The sequence below is a fragment of the Cynocephalus volans genome, chromosome 15 (assembly GCF_027409185.1).
Source record: "Cynocephalus volans isolate mCynVol1 chromosome 15, mCynVol1.pri, whole genome shotgun sequence".
Classification (NCBI taxonomy): domain Eukaryota; kingdom Metazoa; phylum Chordata; class Mammalia; order Dermoptera; family Cynocephalidae; genus Cynocephalus; species Cynocephalus volans.
The window spans coordinates 46,328,396-46,346,219 of NC_084474.1; the positions used below are offsets into that span (position 1 = coordinate 46,328,396).

General features: G+C 39.8%; 1 protein-coding gene across 1 annotated transcript in view; it reads left to right on the forward strand.

The window, feature by feature from the left end:
- NECAB1 (N-terminal EF-hand calcium binding protein 1) overlaps positions 1 to 17,824 on the forward strand; it is a 172,411-nt gene that overhangs the window by 82,267 nt on the left and 72,320 nt on the right. Inside the window, exon 5 of the mRNA XM_063079081.1 lies at positions 9,328 to 9,425. Within this exon, the coding sequence (XP_062935151.1) occupies positions 9,328 to 9,425 (98 nt within the window). The remainder of the gene's footprint in view (positions 1 to 9,327; positions 9,426 to 17,824) is intronic.

Below are 17,824 nucleotides of genomic sequence, written 5' to 3' on the forward strand. Positions count from 1 at the left end.
ACTTGCAAAACAAGTGACTCAAGATAAATCTTTACAAATACCTGGATTATTGGTCCTTCATTTATTTTGTTCATCTTTGCAGTTGGAAACAAAAGTCAAAGATCAGGAATGTGGAAAGGCAAATATTTTTGAAATTTATTCTTTCTTATGAAAAAATTATGGAGCATTATAAGACTATTAGTCTGAAGCAGCCATGTTTCTCTGAATACTGGAAGGTTTTAAGTTTTGTGTTTTAAGATAAATGAATAAGGTAATACCTTTGTCCAAGTTTGATCTTCTTGTCTAGGGTGCTTGAAACATTTTTGAGTATTAGAGGTGAGTTTCTTGGAAATTCCCGATTGAAGCCATAAGCATTTCATGGACACCTTATTGTTTTTACAGTTTGAGAGCTTACCAAAAACCATCAAAAACCATTTTATAATATTCAGAAGTGATTGTCTCCCTTTTTATCAAAGTGGTAAAGCAACACCAAGAGTTGTCACACTAGAGCAAAATATCATAATACAGGGCTTCAAGGCAATAATTGAACAGAACAAGTATGATAATCACTAACCTGAGCTTTCAAATTTTCTAATGGTCATTAAAAAAAACCCTCTGTGCTTCCTGTTCCTGCATAGCATCCATCCCAGGGTCAGGGGAGAAGAATCTAACTGAAAGGCAAGATATGTTTATGCAAAAGCAAGGTACTTTAGTACCAAAGCAGATCATGCTTTTGTTAGTTATGAATCACCAGCAGAGAAAAACAAGGAAAATCCTGGCATGCTTTCAACACATACTCAGGCAGTGGCACCGTCCACACATGGTTGTTACTGTGCTAAGTTCCAGAAAGGGCCCATGTGGACCATGGCCACCAGGCTTTATGATGAACAGCAATCACACGAAGGTCAAGTTGTGGTCCACCCTCATCCCAGTGTAGTCAGTCCCTGCATGTGAGGTAGAGAGTTGAAGTGGAGAACTGAGAAGATTATCTTGATAATTTCATGAAGGTGGGAGACCCATTTGCCTCAAATGTCTAGATATGTCAGGCCAAAGTAATCATTTCCTCTAATCATTCAGATAATTCTTTTTGTTTTCCACTTAACTTTGTTTGGGTAAGCACGGCTGATGGGCTGATGAGAAAACAAACTGTTATAAGGGATTTTAAGATGAGAACATTTAGTGCTTCTTTATTTGCTATGTTGCCTGCCTATTATCTTTAAGGAATATTGTGTTATCCTCTGTCTTCCCTTAAAAATAGTTACAAATTTAAAGTACAATAGTGTACCTCTACCTAATCCTCTAGGAACTAGACTAGGAACATAATCTATATTTATTGAAAAAGCTTTCACTATGATTTTTCCCCATAGTTTTAGCTAGGGAACTGGTATACGGGGCTTTATTTCAACAGAATTGCTCTATATTTTTTAAACCTGGTGACTATATTCCCAGTCATGTGTTATTACCTCCCCCTCTTTGTTCAAGAATATGCATTCTAATTTCAAGAGTGTAGTCTCATTTCTCATTATTTTGTGAATATAAAGTAAATATTTAAATTGAATTCTAATCAAAGCCAAATGCTTCAGTGCTAGCAAGTGAAATATGTCGTTTCACACCCCACATGAGTTCCCCCTGTGTGTGGGAGGGGCAGAACTTGATTGGCATGGAAAGTAGATTTCATGCACTCTCTCCTAGAAGCCAGTTAAAAAAGTTCCGAGTATCTAATACCTTCATTCGGTTGCTTTTACTTAATTCATCAGTGGGCTCAATTATGGACCTAGAATTCAAAACCTATTAAAATACTGATTTTTTAAAAATATCTTTTTAATTTTGATTATGAAAGTAATACTTACCTACTATCTTAAAAAATTTAGCAATACAGAATTATTTAGGTGTATAAGTTAAAATGTCAAAGTCTCTTTCTTACTCACCTGTCTTTCCAATCCCCTCTGTTACCTGCCTCAAACATATCCTTCCAGACATTTTTATGCTATATTAGTCCATTTTCTGTTGCTTGTAACAGAATACCTGAAACTGGGTGATTTGTAAAAAGAAAAACAAAATACAAAATTTGTTTCTTACAGTTTTGGAGGCTGGGAAGTCCAAGGCTCTCACGCCTACCACATAGTAAATCCCAGCCCCTGACCACTCACAGGAGCCCTATCCTCCTTACTCACAACATCCGGCCTAACAATATGATTCTACTTTAATTCCAACACCCTACTAACCCTAGGATTACTGACTAACCTACTAACCATGTACCAATGATGATGAGATGTAGTATGAGAAAGCACCTTCCAGGGCCACCATACAATTATCATCCAAACAGGACTATAATACGGAATAATCCTATTTATTACATCCAAAGTTTTCTTCTTCACTGGGTTCTTCTGAGCCTTTTACCACTCAAGCCTAGCCCCAACCCCCAGCCTATGAGGTTCCTGACCACCAGCAGGCATCAACCCTCTCAACCCCATGGAGGTTCCACTACTCTACACATTAGTACTGCTAGCCTCCGGAGTATCCATCATCCAGGTCCACCACAGCCTCATAGAAGGAAACCGCAAACATATACTCCAAGCCCTCTTCATCACAATCTCCCTGGGCACTTACTTTACACTCCTCCAAATCTCAGAATACCTCGAAACCCCCTTTACCATTTCCGACAGTGTGTACGGATCAACATTCTTCATAGCAACAGGTTTCCACGGCCTCCACGTGATGATTGGATCCACCTTCCTTGCCGTCTGTCTTCTACGCCAACTAAAATTCCACTTCACATCCAAACACCATTTTGGCTTTGAAGCCACAGCCTGATATTGACACTTCGTAGATGTAGTCTGACTGTTCCTATACATCTCCATTTACTGATGAGGATCCTATTCTTTCAGTATAAAGTGCGCTTCTGGTGAGAGCCTTCTTTGTGGAGACTCTACACAGTCCCCTGGTGATACAGAGGGTTCAGATGGCAAGGACTGAGCAGGAGAGCACTTTCCACTTTTACTGAACCATTTTGCAAATCTTTCCACATCCTTTATTCCTCTCCTGATAACCCACTACTACATGAATGGATTAATCCTTTCATGAAGGCTTAGTCCTCAGGATCCAATCACCTCTTAAAGGCCCCACCTTTCAAATAACATATTGGGGATTAAGTTCTAACATGAGCTTTGGAGGGAAAAACATCCAATCCATAGCACATGAATATATCAATGTTTATATATGTGCATTTATTGTTTTTTTCCCGACAGTGAGATCACACTATATGATCAGTGCAACTGCATACTGTTCTTCCTCATTTTATTAAAAAGGCTGCACAGTGTCCCATTTACCTTAATTTTTTTCAAACAAGTCCCTTTTAATGGATTTTCAGGTTTCTTCCAACTTTCCACTAGGACAAACAGCATTGAGATAAATATTCTCAAATGCATTATCATAAGGCACTTGTACGAGTAATTCTGTATCCCTTAAGAGTATAATCCCTTAGTCAAGGTTTTTCCAATGGTGCATGCCAATCAGCAGTTCATAGGACTGCCAAGATTGTTCACTCTTCACATATAATTGTGAAATTTCCAAATGCAGTTTTTGGCCATATCTTATCTCTGTCTGTCAATACATAACTCAATTTTAATTAGGCAATTGTATTTGAGCTACAACATTGAGGCTTTGGTTTTTTATCATGCCATCTTCAGCTCTTGTCTAAAGCTACTGGGAGCATAATTATTACTTTCCTAACCCTACCCCAGTTTATGACTGTTTTTATAACCTTACTCATTCTTACTGAACCCTTTTGCAAATCTTGAACTTGGTAGCTAAGAATTTTGAGATATTTATAGATGGGTAAGGAATATTTGCAAAGACAGTTCATGTAACTACGGTGCTTGATCTGAGAGCATATCTGAAAGAAAGCATTGTGAACAAGATTGAATATATTTAATAGTCTCATTTCTCATCTAGTTGGTTGTTGCCTACCAAATATTAAAGTTAGATGAGGTCTATAAATAAGATCATAAAAACTGAGGGTACAGGAAACTCCCAGAATAAAAACTTATTAGCTTCACATGCAAGGTTCCTTTTAGTAGCTGTGTGCTAGGCACCCCTGGTGAGTCTGCAGAGCAGCACCAGTTTGCATCGCCAGAGCCTGGGTAGTGCTGAGGGACCTGTGTTAGCGAGTCCAGATGCTAGGAAATCAGAAGACTCTGTGTCTTCTTCCAGGCTATTAGAGCCATGGCTATCTGACACATGTCCCTTGGTGAGTAGGTTATTAAAAAGCTTGAGTGACACTGAGCTGCACCACCTCCAAATAACTTTTATACTTAGGTTACCAACTTTAAGCTCCGGTTTAGAGGTTGGGTATTGCAGTTGTCTGTCTTCTCAGAGCTTTTTTCTTTGCTGTCTATTATATTGCTTGGGGAGCGATTGTTCTCTTTCTGACTGAGAGCTAAGATGAATGAATGGATGAATGAAGGAAAGAATGAACAAAGTCTAGATAGGTGTCAGCTCTGAAGCCTCAAGTCATTGTTTTTCTCATATGCTTTATAAGCATAAGTCTGCATGTGCATTCATCGTTCCCATTTCAAGGTGGAAAGAAACTTAAATTCTCTCCAGGAACTTTTACTGATTAAGCCAAATATTTTGTCTATTTAATTCTAAAAGGTGACTTTACCTTTTGTTTTATTTTTTATAAACCTGCTGTTTTAGCACCGAGTTCTCCTTGGTTTTCATTTTATATATTTCTATCTACTTGCATTTAACTCCTATTACTTATAGACGGTTCCCAGCGTCACTCTCTCTCACAAATCAACCAATTCACAACTATAAAAATGTAATATCAGCCAAGCTGGGGCCACTAGATCTCAGGAGAAGAGGAGGAGAGACCTATGGAGTTCATGAGGGCAGGAGAAACCACGATGAGAGAAAGAAAAAGCTGCTTGGAGTGTTTTGGGCCACGGATGCTTTAAGGCTCAAGCTGCTGAGCGCGTGGAGCAGGAGCCGGCAGGAGCCGCAGCTGTGCCCTTCAGATGGAGTTATTTGGAGGCAGCAGGGGAGAAGAGGGCCTTGATGGCCCCCAGGACAGCAAGACCACTAATAGGGTTCCTGTGGACACACGCAAGAGCAAGGAGCCACAACTGAAAAAAGGGAGCCATTCAGAGGCCAGTGAGTCATCGCAAGGGATTGGCACAGGGCCTGTCCCATGGGAAGTATTTGGAGCACGGGCAGTGGGGAAGATGGGCCCACTGGGAGAAAACTGGGACACAGCAAGGACAGCCAACCTGCCCCCCAATCAGCACAGGACCACTCACAGGAGAATGGTTGGGAATGCAGAATTTCATGGCGTGCAGTTTGATGAAAAAACTCAGGCCCAGATCAGAGATTCTACAGAACACAGATCCACTGGATCTCTGGAGAGCCAGAAGTACCTATAAGATCAACCATTAAACCCTGAGCTGCACAAAAAGCTTTCCCTAGGGAAACAGCAGCAAAGCAGCAATTTAACTCAACCACAAAGCTCAAATACTGGTTCCCACAGGAAGTTCCCCTGTGCTAGAAGCAAAGGACAAAAAATTAGTTCCAGCCGAGGCACACCACCAGCACCTTGGGACCTGCCTGGGAACCAGAGGTTTGGATCTGGAGACCAGAACCCACTCCCACTTCCACACAAACTGTGCTAGCGCCTTGGGGCCTGCTTGGGGACCCGAGGCATGGAGAAGGGGACCAGACCTCTCTCCCACAACCAGGCCCACCATGCCAGCTCCTTGGGTCCCACCCAATGACCCGAGGCATGGAGATGGGGACTGGATCACCATCCCACAACCAGGCACACTGTGCCAGCACCTTGGGGCATGACCAGAGACCAGAGTCATGGAGAAAGGAACCAGACCTCTCTCCCACAACCAGGCATGCCACACCAGTGCCTTGGGGCCTGCCCAGGAACCAGAGACATGGAGAAGGGGACTGGACCCCCTTCCCACAACCAGGCACACCAAACCAGCACCTGGGGTCCCACCCAGTGATCCAAGGCATGGAACTGGGGACTGGACCTTCCTCCCACAACCAGGCACACCATGCCAGCACCTGGGGGCCCATCCAGGGACCCGAGGCATAGAGAAGGGAACTGGACCCCCCCCCCTGCCCGCAACCAGGCATGCCACACCAGTGCCTCAGGGCCCACCTGGGGACCCAGGGTATGGAGAAGGGGACCAGACCACCCTCCCACAACCAGGCACACCATGCCAGTGCCTCGGGGCCTGCCTGGGGTCCAGAGGCATGGAGAAGGGGACTGGGCCCTCCTCCCACAACCAGGTATGCCGCGTAGTGCCTCGGGGCCTGCCCAGAGACCTGGCGCATAGAGAAGGGGACCAGACCACCATCCCACAACCAGGCACAACATGCCAGCACCTTGGGGCCCACCCGGGGCATGGAGAAGGACCAGACCACCCTCCCACAACCAGGTACACCCTGCCAGCACCTTGGGGCCCACCTGGGGACCTGGGGTATGGAGAAGGGTACCGGACCACCATCCCACAACCAGGTATGCTGTGCCATCACCTCGGGCACACTCAGGGACCTAAGGCATGGAGAAGGGGACTGGATCCCCCTCCCACAACCAGGCCCACCATGCCAGCGCCTTGGGTCCCACCCAATGACCTGAGGCATGGAGCTGGGGACTGGACCCTCCTCCCGAAACCAGGCACACCATGCCAGCACCTCAGAGCCTGCTCAGGGACCTGTGTCATGGAGAAGGGGACTGGACCTCTCTCCCACAACCAGGCACACCATGCCAGCATCTCAGGGCCTGCCCAGGGACCCAAGGCATGGAACTGGGGACCAGACTCTCCTCCCACAACCAGGAATGCCATGCCATTACTTCGGGGCCCGCACAGGGACCCAGGGCATGGGGAAGGGGACCAGACCCTCTTCCCACAACCAGGTAAACCATGCCAGCACCTCAGGGCATGACCAGGGGCCCAAGTCATGGAGAAGGGGACCAGACCTCTCTCCCACAACCAGGCACGCCACACCAGTGCCTCAGGCTCCCCTGTGGGACCCGGGGCATGGAGAAAGGGACTGGGCCTCCCTCCCTCAACCAGGCACACTGCACCAGCCCCTTGCGGCCTGCCTGGTGACCCAAGGCCTGGTGTGAGAAGGGGATCAGACCCTCCTCACACAACCAGGCACATGGAGTCAGTGCCTTGGGGCCCACCCAGGGACCAGAGGCATGGAGAAGGGGACCAGACATACCCCACAATGAAGCACACCACCAGCGCCAAGGAGCATGGCAAAAACATTACCTCCTTTTGGTGGCCCACCGTAGCCACCACAATAAGCATGGCTGCCATGAAAGTGGCTAGACGCCACAACCACCATGCAGATGGTCTGCCAACCAGTGGAGGGCATTGACACAAGGAGAGACACCAGCAGAGACAAAGAAAAGAAGAGGATGTCTCTCTTCACAAAGCCCATTTCAGAGTGACAGAAAAAGCACCTGCTCTATGATAATATTGGGGGACCTGAACACACCTCTCAGCATTGGACAGATCATCTAGGCAGCAAATCAACAAAATAACCATTACTCCTTCAGAAGGAGAGAAGAAATCTAGGTTAATTAGAGGGGGGATGGGGGAGGGAGGAGGGGGATGGGGGAGAGGAGCGATTGGACAAGGGGCATAAAGAATAATTACGATTTGTGACAATATATATGCTAGTAATATTGATTTGATCAACATATCTCAATGTTCAACCCCCAAAATATGTATAATAAATTTTGATTCAATAAATAGATTAAAAAATAATAATAAAAAAATAAAACTCCTATTACAATCTTTGTATATATTAAAACAAAAATGTACTGACTTTATTGCATTTTTCTTCACACTTTTTGCTTGTTTCATCTTAGCAAGGACTCAATTCTGAAGTTTATTTTTTTCCAACTTATGAGTATTATACAGCCACATTCACTACTTGCTGGTTCAAAGAGCATTGTCCACAGCGAGTCTGTTTATTACAAATTATTGCACAGACTAGGTCAGGATCTTTGTCAACCCTATCAGAAAATTACTGTCATAACCAAGAATTAAAATATTATTTTGGAGCAAGTATTTAAAGAGCATCTACTTTATTTATCTTCCAACTAGTTCTTTCCTAAAAGAATCTTTGTAAGAGATGATTTGCACCGCACTGTTTTTAAGGAATGCGTTTTGCTTTTTGTCAAAAGTACATCGTTTGGTTTTAACCCATGTGTGCACAGACTGTATTTTGACAACCATGATCTAGAATTGATTTATTGCTTACTTGTGTTTTCTTTCTTGGAAGAAGTCTGTACATTGACTAGTAAGTCAGTCAGTGGCACTTTCCATTTGCTATTAATATGAATGTCAACAAATAATTCCATCTGGAGTAATAAATAAGTTAGTCAAGGCAGTTTCCATCAAACATGCTGAAATGTGTCACTATGATCTTAAGTGGCTTATATGTGATTATGTTTGTCATTTCCACTTAATTTCACAAATACTTATAGCACAATAGAGACAGTAATAAGCTATATTTATTTATAGTTCATCCAAAGATGAAGTCACCGGACTAGTGGGGGCTATTAAATTTCTAGGACCTGGAAGTTCTACGTCTCTTCAACATATGAATTCCTGTTAGGCTAGATCTCTCTAATTTTAGAAATATGTAGATTTTTATAAGTAAATATAAGATTTTTCATTTATTTCTATTATATTTTAATCAATTAAACTAGTTTGGGATCAGTCCATGTTCCGCACTTGTCATTTTAATCATAGTATCCAATATATTATCTATTTCTAGCAGCTGAAAAATGTGATAAACATGACTTTTGCTTTGCCCAAATTGTTGGCAAAAAATTAAATCATGACAGGAGCAGTTGCTGGATGGTGCCACAGGAGACCTCCCTTGTGTTTTGCAGCATCACTGATTCTTAACCTTGAAGACAGCTTTCCTTCCTTAAATGTTCCCTAGAAGAAACAATAAACTGTAGCTTAATTTTTTCCAACATTACCATCTTAGTGAGATCTATAATATGCTGTCGAAAACAATATTTTTTTTTTATTGAACAGCCTTGTCAGTAGGTCCAGATTCATTTTTTTCCTATTTTGTAGAAAAGAACATTTCTTCAGGGATAATGGTAACCACCCAGATTTGTTTAATAAAATGAGTATATTAGCAACTTACTTAGTCTCATTTGAAAACTTTCCAGTTTTCATTTATGGCTGCCATTTTATTTGTCTTACTCATTTATTGGGTAAATTATCAGGGTTTTTTTGTTGTTGTTGTTTTATGATTACCTAAACTTAAACATATGTCTATTTTAATGTTTTTACTTTTCAGAATATTTTTCTCAGCACTTGGGCGAGTATGAGAATGTACTAGCAGCACTTGAAGATCTAAATCTTTCCATCCTGAAGGCAATGGGCAAAACAAAGAAAGTAAGCAAATGTTGATGTTTATTTTCTATAAAAATCTCTTTTTTGAGAAATATTTTTCTTGCAAATCATACCTTTTTCCTAATGTATGAAAAAGTATAAATTCTTTTTTATCTCTGATCATTTATTTTTCTTGATATTAAATGAACTATTTTGTGAATTCATAATACAATTACAGACACTATGTGCCAGAGACTGTGCTTTGTGCTGAGGATAAAAAGAGTCAATAAGCTGCTTGAACAGCTCGTAGTCTGTCGAAGACACAAGTGTATAATTAAGCAATTGCAATATAGCATGAAAGAGAGAAGCACAAGGTGGGAAACCTAATTCATGCTGAAGAAGATGACATCTGAGCACTGGGAGACAAAGGAAGGAGTTACAGCTAAACAAAGAGAGCTAGACCCAGGAGACAGTATATGCAAAGGCTCTGTGCCAGGAGGGGCACAGGCGCTTCAGGAAATGAAGATGGACAGTGAGGATAAAGTATAGGAAATCAAAGAGGGGCATGATGGGAGCAGGGAGCACACCTTTCAAGACGTCAGCAAAGCTGAGAATTTAGGCCTGTATCCTAACCACAAATATATCAGCGATTATATTAAGCAGAGATATGAAAACTCATGCTATCCTTCAAAAAGCCATACAAGAATTAGCTTGGGATTGGGGTGGAGAAAATGGGGGGCAGGAATCAGGAAGGTGAGTAGGGAGGCTAGCTGATAAAGACTGGAGACATTTAACTACCTGGCCTGCAGTGAGGAAAGCAAAAAACCACCAGCTTAGCTGATAGAAAGACCCAGGAATTGGTGGCACCAGTTGTCACCAGGAGAGGAGGGTAATGGTACAGCTAAAATAGGTGACCTGTTGGAAATCTGTGTGAGAAATTAGAACCCCAGGTCTCCTGCTCTACTCTACTCAGCTGAGCAGCTGCCTCTTAACTAACCAGACAGGAAACATAGATTTGTTTCTGAAAAGGGTAAAAGAGAACTTCTCTGCCCTGGGGAGGGATGAAGTAAAAGTTTACATAGTAAATAAAAAGGGCTCCAGCTCTCTTCTCTTACTAAAATCCCAGAGCTTTGGCAATTAGGTTTTATTCCTCTCATTTTATTAAATTAATTTATTTTTTCTTAATTGATACATAATAATTGTATATATTTATGGGGTACATTGTGATATTTGGGTACATGTGTACAATGCAAAATGATCAAATCAGGGTAACTAGCATATCCAATCACCTCAAACGTTTGTCATGTCTTTGTATTGGGAACATTCAGAATCCTCTCTACTAGCTATGTGAAATTATGCAATACATTGCTATTAACTGTAGTCTTCCTACAGTGCTATAGAGAACTAGAACTTATTCTTTCTATCTAGCTGCGATTCCAGACAGGAAAAGTCTACTGTGAGAAATCTAAACAGTTCAAAGGGAAGGACCTAAAGATTTTCCAATGATAGAACTGGGCCAGATCTCCCTCTCTTCCCTCAAATACTAATCGGCTTGTTTCTAGCCTACCCATACTTCATATGCACAGTCAGCCAAGAGTTGTAACACAGGAAGAGCAGAGACCAAAACAAACAAACAAAAAAACAAAGGAGGAAGGGAGGGAGGGAGAAATGAAGGAAGGAAGAAAATAAGAGAAGAATTAACAGGGAATTATGCAGGTATGTAAAAACTTCATAAATACTATCCTTCACCTCCTTGGAGAGATAAGAGAAGATGTGGCATCCATAAAGCAAGAATAGGATGACAAATGTTGGAAACCAGAGAACAAGAAAAAGCTCTTCAAAATTAAAACAGAGCAGGAATAAAGACTCAATAGAATTTGGAAAACAAGTTTAGAAAGTCTCCAAAAAATCAAGCAAAACAGCAAATATAAGAAAATTGGAGCATCAGCCTAGGATGTCCTATGTCCAAATAACAAATTCCAGAAAGAAAGAACAGAGAAAACAGAAAAACATGGGATTAGAATACATTTCTCTCGGCCTCTTCAGGAGTATTTGGAAACTGCATAACAACTTTGTCCCCTGGGAATTTCTTTTAGAAATGGTCATTTTAAGAATTTCGGTGTGGCTGGTTTCTTCTCATTCTTTAGGTCTCATATTAAATACCATGGCCTCAAAAAGGTCTTCGCTGACCACTCTATCCAAGAAAGGTCGTCTCTGTTTAAGTATTTCACTCATTTCTTGCTGGCAATGATGACAATGTAATTTTGTCATCATTGTAATTTTTTATTTTTGTAATTTTTTTGTAATTTTCGTTATTTTTTATTTTTGCTGTTATTTGTTGTCTTTAAGTAGGGAGAAATACTGTATTTTTTGCTCACCTTGTATACTCTGAACCTAGTTCAGGACCTGACAATTAAAATGTGCTAAAAAATTATCAATGGATTAAATAAATTGATTGGTTATATGAACATTTATACAGCTCTAAGAGCTAAATACCTTTACTCCTAAAAGAAAAACTGCTCCTAATTCCATTCAAGAAGCTTTCAGATCTCCTTTAATAGGAAGGAAAAGCAACTATATAATCTTCCTTATTTTCTCAAAAATGTACACTAAAATCATGTTCTGTTCCTTATATTGATACAATGAGGCTGAGTGGGATTTAAATTGAGGTCAACCTGTTATTTTGGTCTCTTAAGTTATGAAATCTTTTTCTTGACATGGGACCTCTAAAATGCATTTGATTCATGTCATCATACTGCTTAATCAAGAAAAACATGTGTCTTTGATTTAAAATAAAAAAGGAGAAAGAAAAAAAGAAATGGTCAAAAATAAAATTAGAAAAGGTCCCTTTGTGTTAGCTCAAAGATGAGTGAAATGCAGGATTTTTGACATTTTTCAAGCCACTGTTGAACTGACATCTTCTCCATACTGTCAAGCACAATGAACCCTTCTGAGTGAGAAATCCAGCATTTCTTTTTGAGAATCTCTCTATATTTTTACCCAGATGAAAAGTCCTGTCTCCGTAGGAAGGGCTGATTGTTCTAGGCTTTTATAAAAAATGAAATACAAGCCATTTGTGGTCTGCCTTGACGGGCAGTACATCTGTTTGCTGTGTCACAGAATAGATAAAATGGATTTTACCTGCCTAACTTGAACATCAGGAGGTGACTCAGACCCGATATAGGCTGGCATTAGTTTTCCTTTCTCCTCCTTCTCCCTTAACCCCAGACTTTTGACAGATCCTCAAGGGCTACATGGATAATTTTACTTTGCTCATTTTTCTGGAACAAAACACCACAGGTCAAATTCCAAATGGACATTTGAGAGCCCTGAAGGTAGCTAAAACCAGAACCCTCAGTCTGACTTTGGAATTGCACTAGGTTTGTCAACTAGATTTTCTTCTTTCTACAGAGTGATTGATAAGTTAACTCACATCATCAGTATGTGGATGAACTTGTAATTTCAGAGCAAATGTAGAATTCTGATGCTAAAGCTAAAATTGATCATGTGCTACGTTATGTAAACATAAATGGGATTCCCTGCTTATTGGTGAGGCTTAGGGAGATTATCATAAACTAAAGTGCGGAATGGTATTCTTAATTGTCTAGGGTTTCATAGTTACCTTTACTAAGTGTAGCAATGAATATTTCCAAAATTAAAATGTATATATATATATTTTCCCTCTTCTCAACGTTGTTTTTCAAACAAGCACACCCTAAAATACATTTTCAGTGATTTCAAGAATAAAAGACTTGGGTGCTAGGATACTGGGCCTCTGTCTCTCCCTTGTCTTTCACATCTGTCTTTGGGATCCATGTTGTTTCTCTCTCTGGCATCAATTGACTCCTTCTTCTCAGTCTTTCCATATCTCCTCTATCCCCAGTTTTTTATATACAGCATCTGGGCTCCCAGGGCTACATATTCTTTTCACTAAAGACCGCAGTCTTTTCCTTTATGAGTCTTATTATAATAAAGAAGATGCAATAGCAATAGGTCACAGAATTTCTATTTAAAGAAAACATCATTAATTACTCTAATTTTAAGTAAGATTTATCATTAAAATGTCCCCTTGTTTCAGGCAAAATATGAGAGCTGAAATGATACCATGTGTGGAATAGTGAAATATGTCTTTGGCTTCATTATAGTTTCACTGTAATCCTTTAAATGTTCATTCAAAATAAAATGGAAAAAATGCTCTCGGACTTCAGAGCAACCAAGGGAAAACGTTTTCCAAACAGCTTATTTGACATCCCATTTATTTAGGGAAAAGAGAGCAGAGACTAGGAGCATGGAAAACAGGAAGAAGTGTCTTGAGGTTGCAAGTTTGGTCCAACAGGAAAGAAACGCTTCATCAGGCTGAACATCTAGAATCCTCCTGGCAGCCTTGGCCAGACTGCTCAGCTCCTGGCAAAGGGGAGCTCCAGGCCCCTGGAAAGGCTGCTCTGTTAAGTCATGAAGAACATGGCCCTTTCATAAGAGACCCATGTTCTCCTGAAGGACTCTGCAGTACCTGCTGACTCCACGAATAAGGAGTCCTGGGCAGAGGAAGTCACTGCCTCTGATTGGGCAAGGAGGGCCCAAAACTGACATGAGAGACCTAACGCTTCTAATTCAGGTGACCATGACTTTGGGGGTAATTTAAAGGTGAGAAGAGACTACTTTGAGGTTACTAATAGGGTTCCTACAGTGGTAGGGTGATTAATTCAGGCAAAGATCATCAACAAAGTGATGGCTCGGATGGATATTCCAGGAGGATGGAGGACAGAGCTCATAGTGAAGCCTGGGCAGGCTCAGGACTTGGATTGGCACCCGCCTGCTAAGCCACGTCCCTGGTCCTTTCTAACCATTGCTGCTGCCCCGCCAAACTCCTGACAGCTGACCAGACTTCCCTGAGCCAAGTTAAATGACTCTTCTTTCCTGCCAGTGTAGGACATGAGTGGCTATGAACAAAATGAGAATGAGAAATAATGGTAAATGCTAACTAATGTTTATATAGTGCCTTGGAGTTTTCAGCTTGCTGTAATATACATTAGTTCATCTATTCTTCATAGCATCCTAGTCAGGAATGTTAGGCAAATGGTAATATACTTATTTCAAAAATTAGGAAATTGAGTTGTAAAGTGGTTGGTTGATTTGTTGATACCATGATAGTGAGATTTAAACCGAGTGATTCTCAGACAGACAAAAAATTTCTGGTGTAATTTGCCTTTTGTCTGTAAAACAATTGAACTCTTCAGAATTCAGCTGGAGATCAATGAAGGAATGGAGATTTCCAGCTTCTCTGTTAGAGATATTTTCAGTTTTGTTTTAGGCATACAAATAAGCAGATGTTCAGAGCTCAGTGTGATATGTGGAGAACATATGAAAGAAATTATAGATAGAAGCAGATAATAATTAAAGGCTGAAATAATAATTAAATGCCAAAAGCAAAAGATGAATGGTAAATAAGCAAAGTTCTAGGCAAGGAAATTCATACATTTTTAAATATGTACTTAATTGTCATCAGAGAAATAGAGGAAACTTTAATTAGAAAACAAGGAAGTTACATGCCATGTGAAACGAGTGGTATTTAGCTTTTTATTTACTGGAAGAGTGAAATATGTCTAAAAGAGAAGTTAATACACTTGAGAGCAATAGCAAAAATATTGCCTTCTGAGCCTGGGTGGATTTATTAAAGGTCCTAAAACATCCAAATATGGGTCTCACTGATTTTTTTCCAAATAGCTGATTTATTATTTCAGTACTATTTTTCCAACAATGTATTCTTTATACACTCAAAATGCCACGTTTACTAATTGCTAAATTCTTATAATGTACTTGGGTTTGTGTCGGAGCTCATTGTCTTGTTGTGCTGATAAAACTGTCTCTTCTAGTATCATTAACACATTATTTTAATTCCTAAGTACTTAGGTATATTTTGAAGGTCAATCCTGATTATTCTTCTTTCTCAAAGATTCTTTCCCTCTGTTTTGCCATTTTTGCATAAGTTTTATAATTGTTTTTTCCAATTGCAGAGAAAATTTTTGTTGGAATTTTTATTGGATTTTTATTAAATTTGTAAAGTAATTTTGAGAGAATAGTCATCTTTGTGATATTATCCCTTTCTATGCAGGTGCATACATATTTCTCCATTTCAAGCTTCCCTTTCTGTCTCATTAAGTTTATTTTGTGATACTTCATATAGGTTCAAAACATTTCTTGTTAAATCAATGAATAAATATTTTATATGTTTGCTGCTTTTATAAGTGGTCTCCTTTTCCATGTTCTTAACTTAATAGTGGTGGGAAATTGGAAAATGATTGATTCTTATATACATATTTGGTAACTAGGTTAGCTACTGTCTTGAGTAGCTTCTCTATCTGTGACATATCATTTATCTTCCTTTGTTGGTATTATAGTTTGAATGTTGAGATCCACTGCCATTGTAAGAACCAACCTATCTCATCTATCTTCCAGAAAAACCACACAATCTGCATAGTCTTTAACTTCCTGACTCATCTTCCATTTTTCTGATCTGAATATTGAAGCTGTACTTGATGCCTATTGTTACATAATGCTTCAAATTCTACTTCAGAGCCACAAGGCAATAGTAGATTATGACTATGCTTTAAAATATTATATCTTAGAGGAACGAGGTCATTTTCTACAATATCAAATATAGTTTTAAAAAGGTTAAGTGACAAAATACTATAAATATAAGCATGTAAAACATTAGCAGATTCTTTACATAATCAGAAGAGAAAATACACAGAAACAATAAAACAGTGAACTAATAACATGTAAGTAATTGCCAATGCATTGATTTAGGCTATAAATAAACTTGACATTGAAAACAGGGAGGTCAGTGTTCACTGAGTAGTCAGATAAAACTTCAGGGAGGAGGTAAGACTTAAATGAGCCTCAAATAGGTGAAATTTTAATAGAGAAGAGGATAGAAGAGTCGGCATATAATGATCCTTCTTTGACTATTTAAGAAGATAGTTTTGGGAGCTAGTTCTGCCTGAGGCCCTCTTTCTTGTCAGTAGAGGCTGTGGTTTAAGGATAGATGGAGTCAGGTCATGCTGACTGCAGTTTGTAACATTTTACCTTATTATTATTACTATTATTAATTTTTTTTTATTTTTTGGTGGTTGGCCAAAGGGATTGAATCCTGGACCTTGGTGTTATCAGCACAACTCTCTAACAAACTGAGCTAACTGGCCAGTACTTAATCTTATTTATTGTTTCTTGAATGTATAAATATCAAACAGTGGTCTCACAAATAATCTTGAGTTCAGAGGGCTTAAAAAAATAAATAAATTCCTAGAGCTGTGACAGTAAGAAACCCCAGGTGAAGCTCTGCTGTACACCAAAGCCACAGGGGTCCCTTTTAATAATTACTTTTTTTGTAATTGCTTTCTATTTTCAAACAATCCTACCAATCTTCTCAACCCTACTCCTCCTTCCCTCACCTCAATCAGAAATAAGATATGGTGAGAAATTATTTTTATTTTGTGTCATGTACCTGTGATTTTGAATGGCTGTTTATTTCCTTCATGGGGATATTTTTTACTTATCTTTCTTCAATGACTAGCTCGAGGACTTATGTTACAAACAGATATTGGGAGTTAATTCTCTGCCTAATGAAGTGATGAGTACAAAGTACACTCTTTCATTTAAGCAGAAAAGCTGGTTTATTTTGCCTAAGGATACAGTTCTGAACTACAGTTGCCTGAGTGAACTTAGAGCCCTATTTCTGAAGAAGTGATCTTTGAAATGTTAAAGCTAGATAAGGGAAAGAGAAATTAATGCAAACATTTATAGGGGGATGTGAAAATCAAATTTGATATGACTCATTTCTTTTGCCTGAACTGGAAAAGTGCAGAAGAAAAGATTAAAAAACCGGTCTGTGTTGTATTTCTCAGATCTGAGAGGCATTGATTATTATCATGTCGAAGTTGTCCTTTTCCTTTGTTGTTTATTGTTGTGAACAAGAAATACTAAGTATTATTTGAGAATTAATTAGTTTTTCCAAAATTCTTTATTTCCAAAATGAGTACATTTAAAAGGATGTACTTTCAAAAAGAAAATGAATGTGTGCAAAAATCTATTGTAAGTGCTTCCTGCATGGCCTCAAGACAAGAAAGCTCACGGCCACGTCGTGTTCTGTGGTGTCCCCTTTGGAATGATTTATTCAGTGACCTGTCAGTTGTGTAATAACAAGTGGAATGTAGTTTTAACATCCCAGCAGTGTTACTTAATGGTCTGGGGTCTCTGGGAAACTCTCCTACAGTTTCTCTGGACTTGAACAAACTTCATTTTAAATTTCTGTTATGGGTCATACTCATTTTTCAGGGTTCCCCATTGCTCTACAAGTGGCCTGGCTTCTAACAGTATAGGAAGATGTTGTGTATCTAGATGTCAGAATATTGGCTGTGCGTTGTTACTCTGTAAGATTGAATGTCTACCTGGAAGACCTCTTA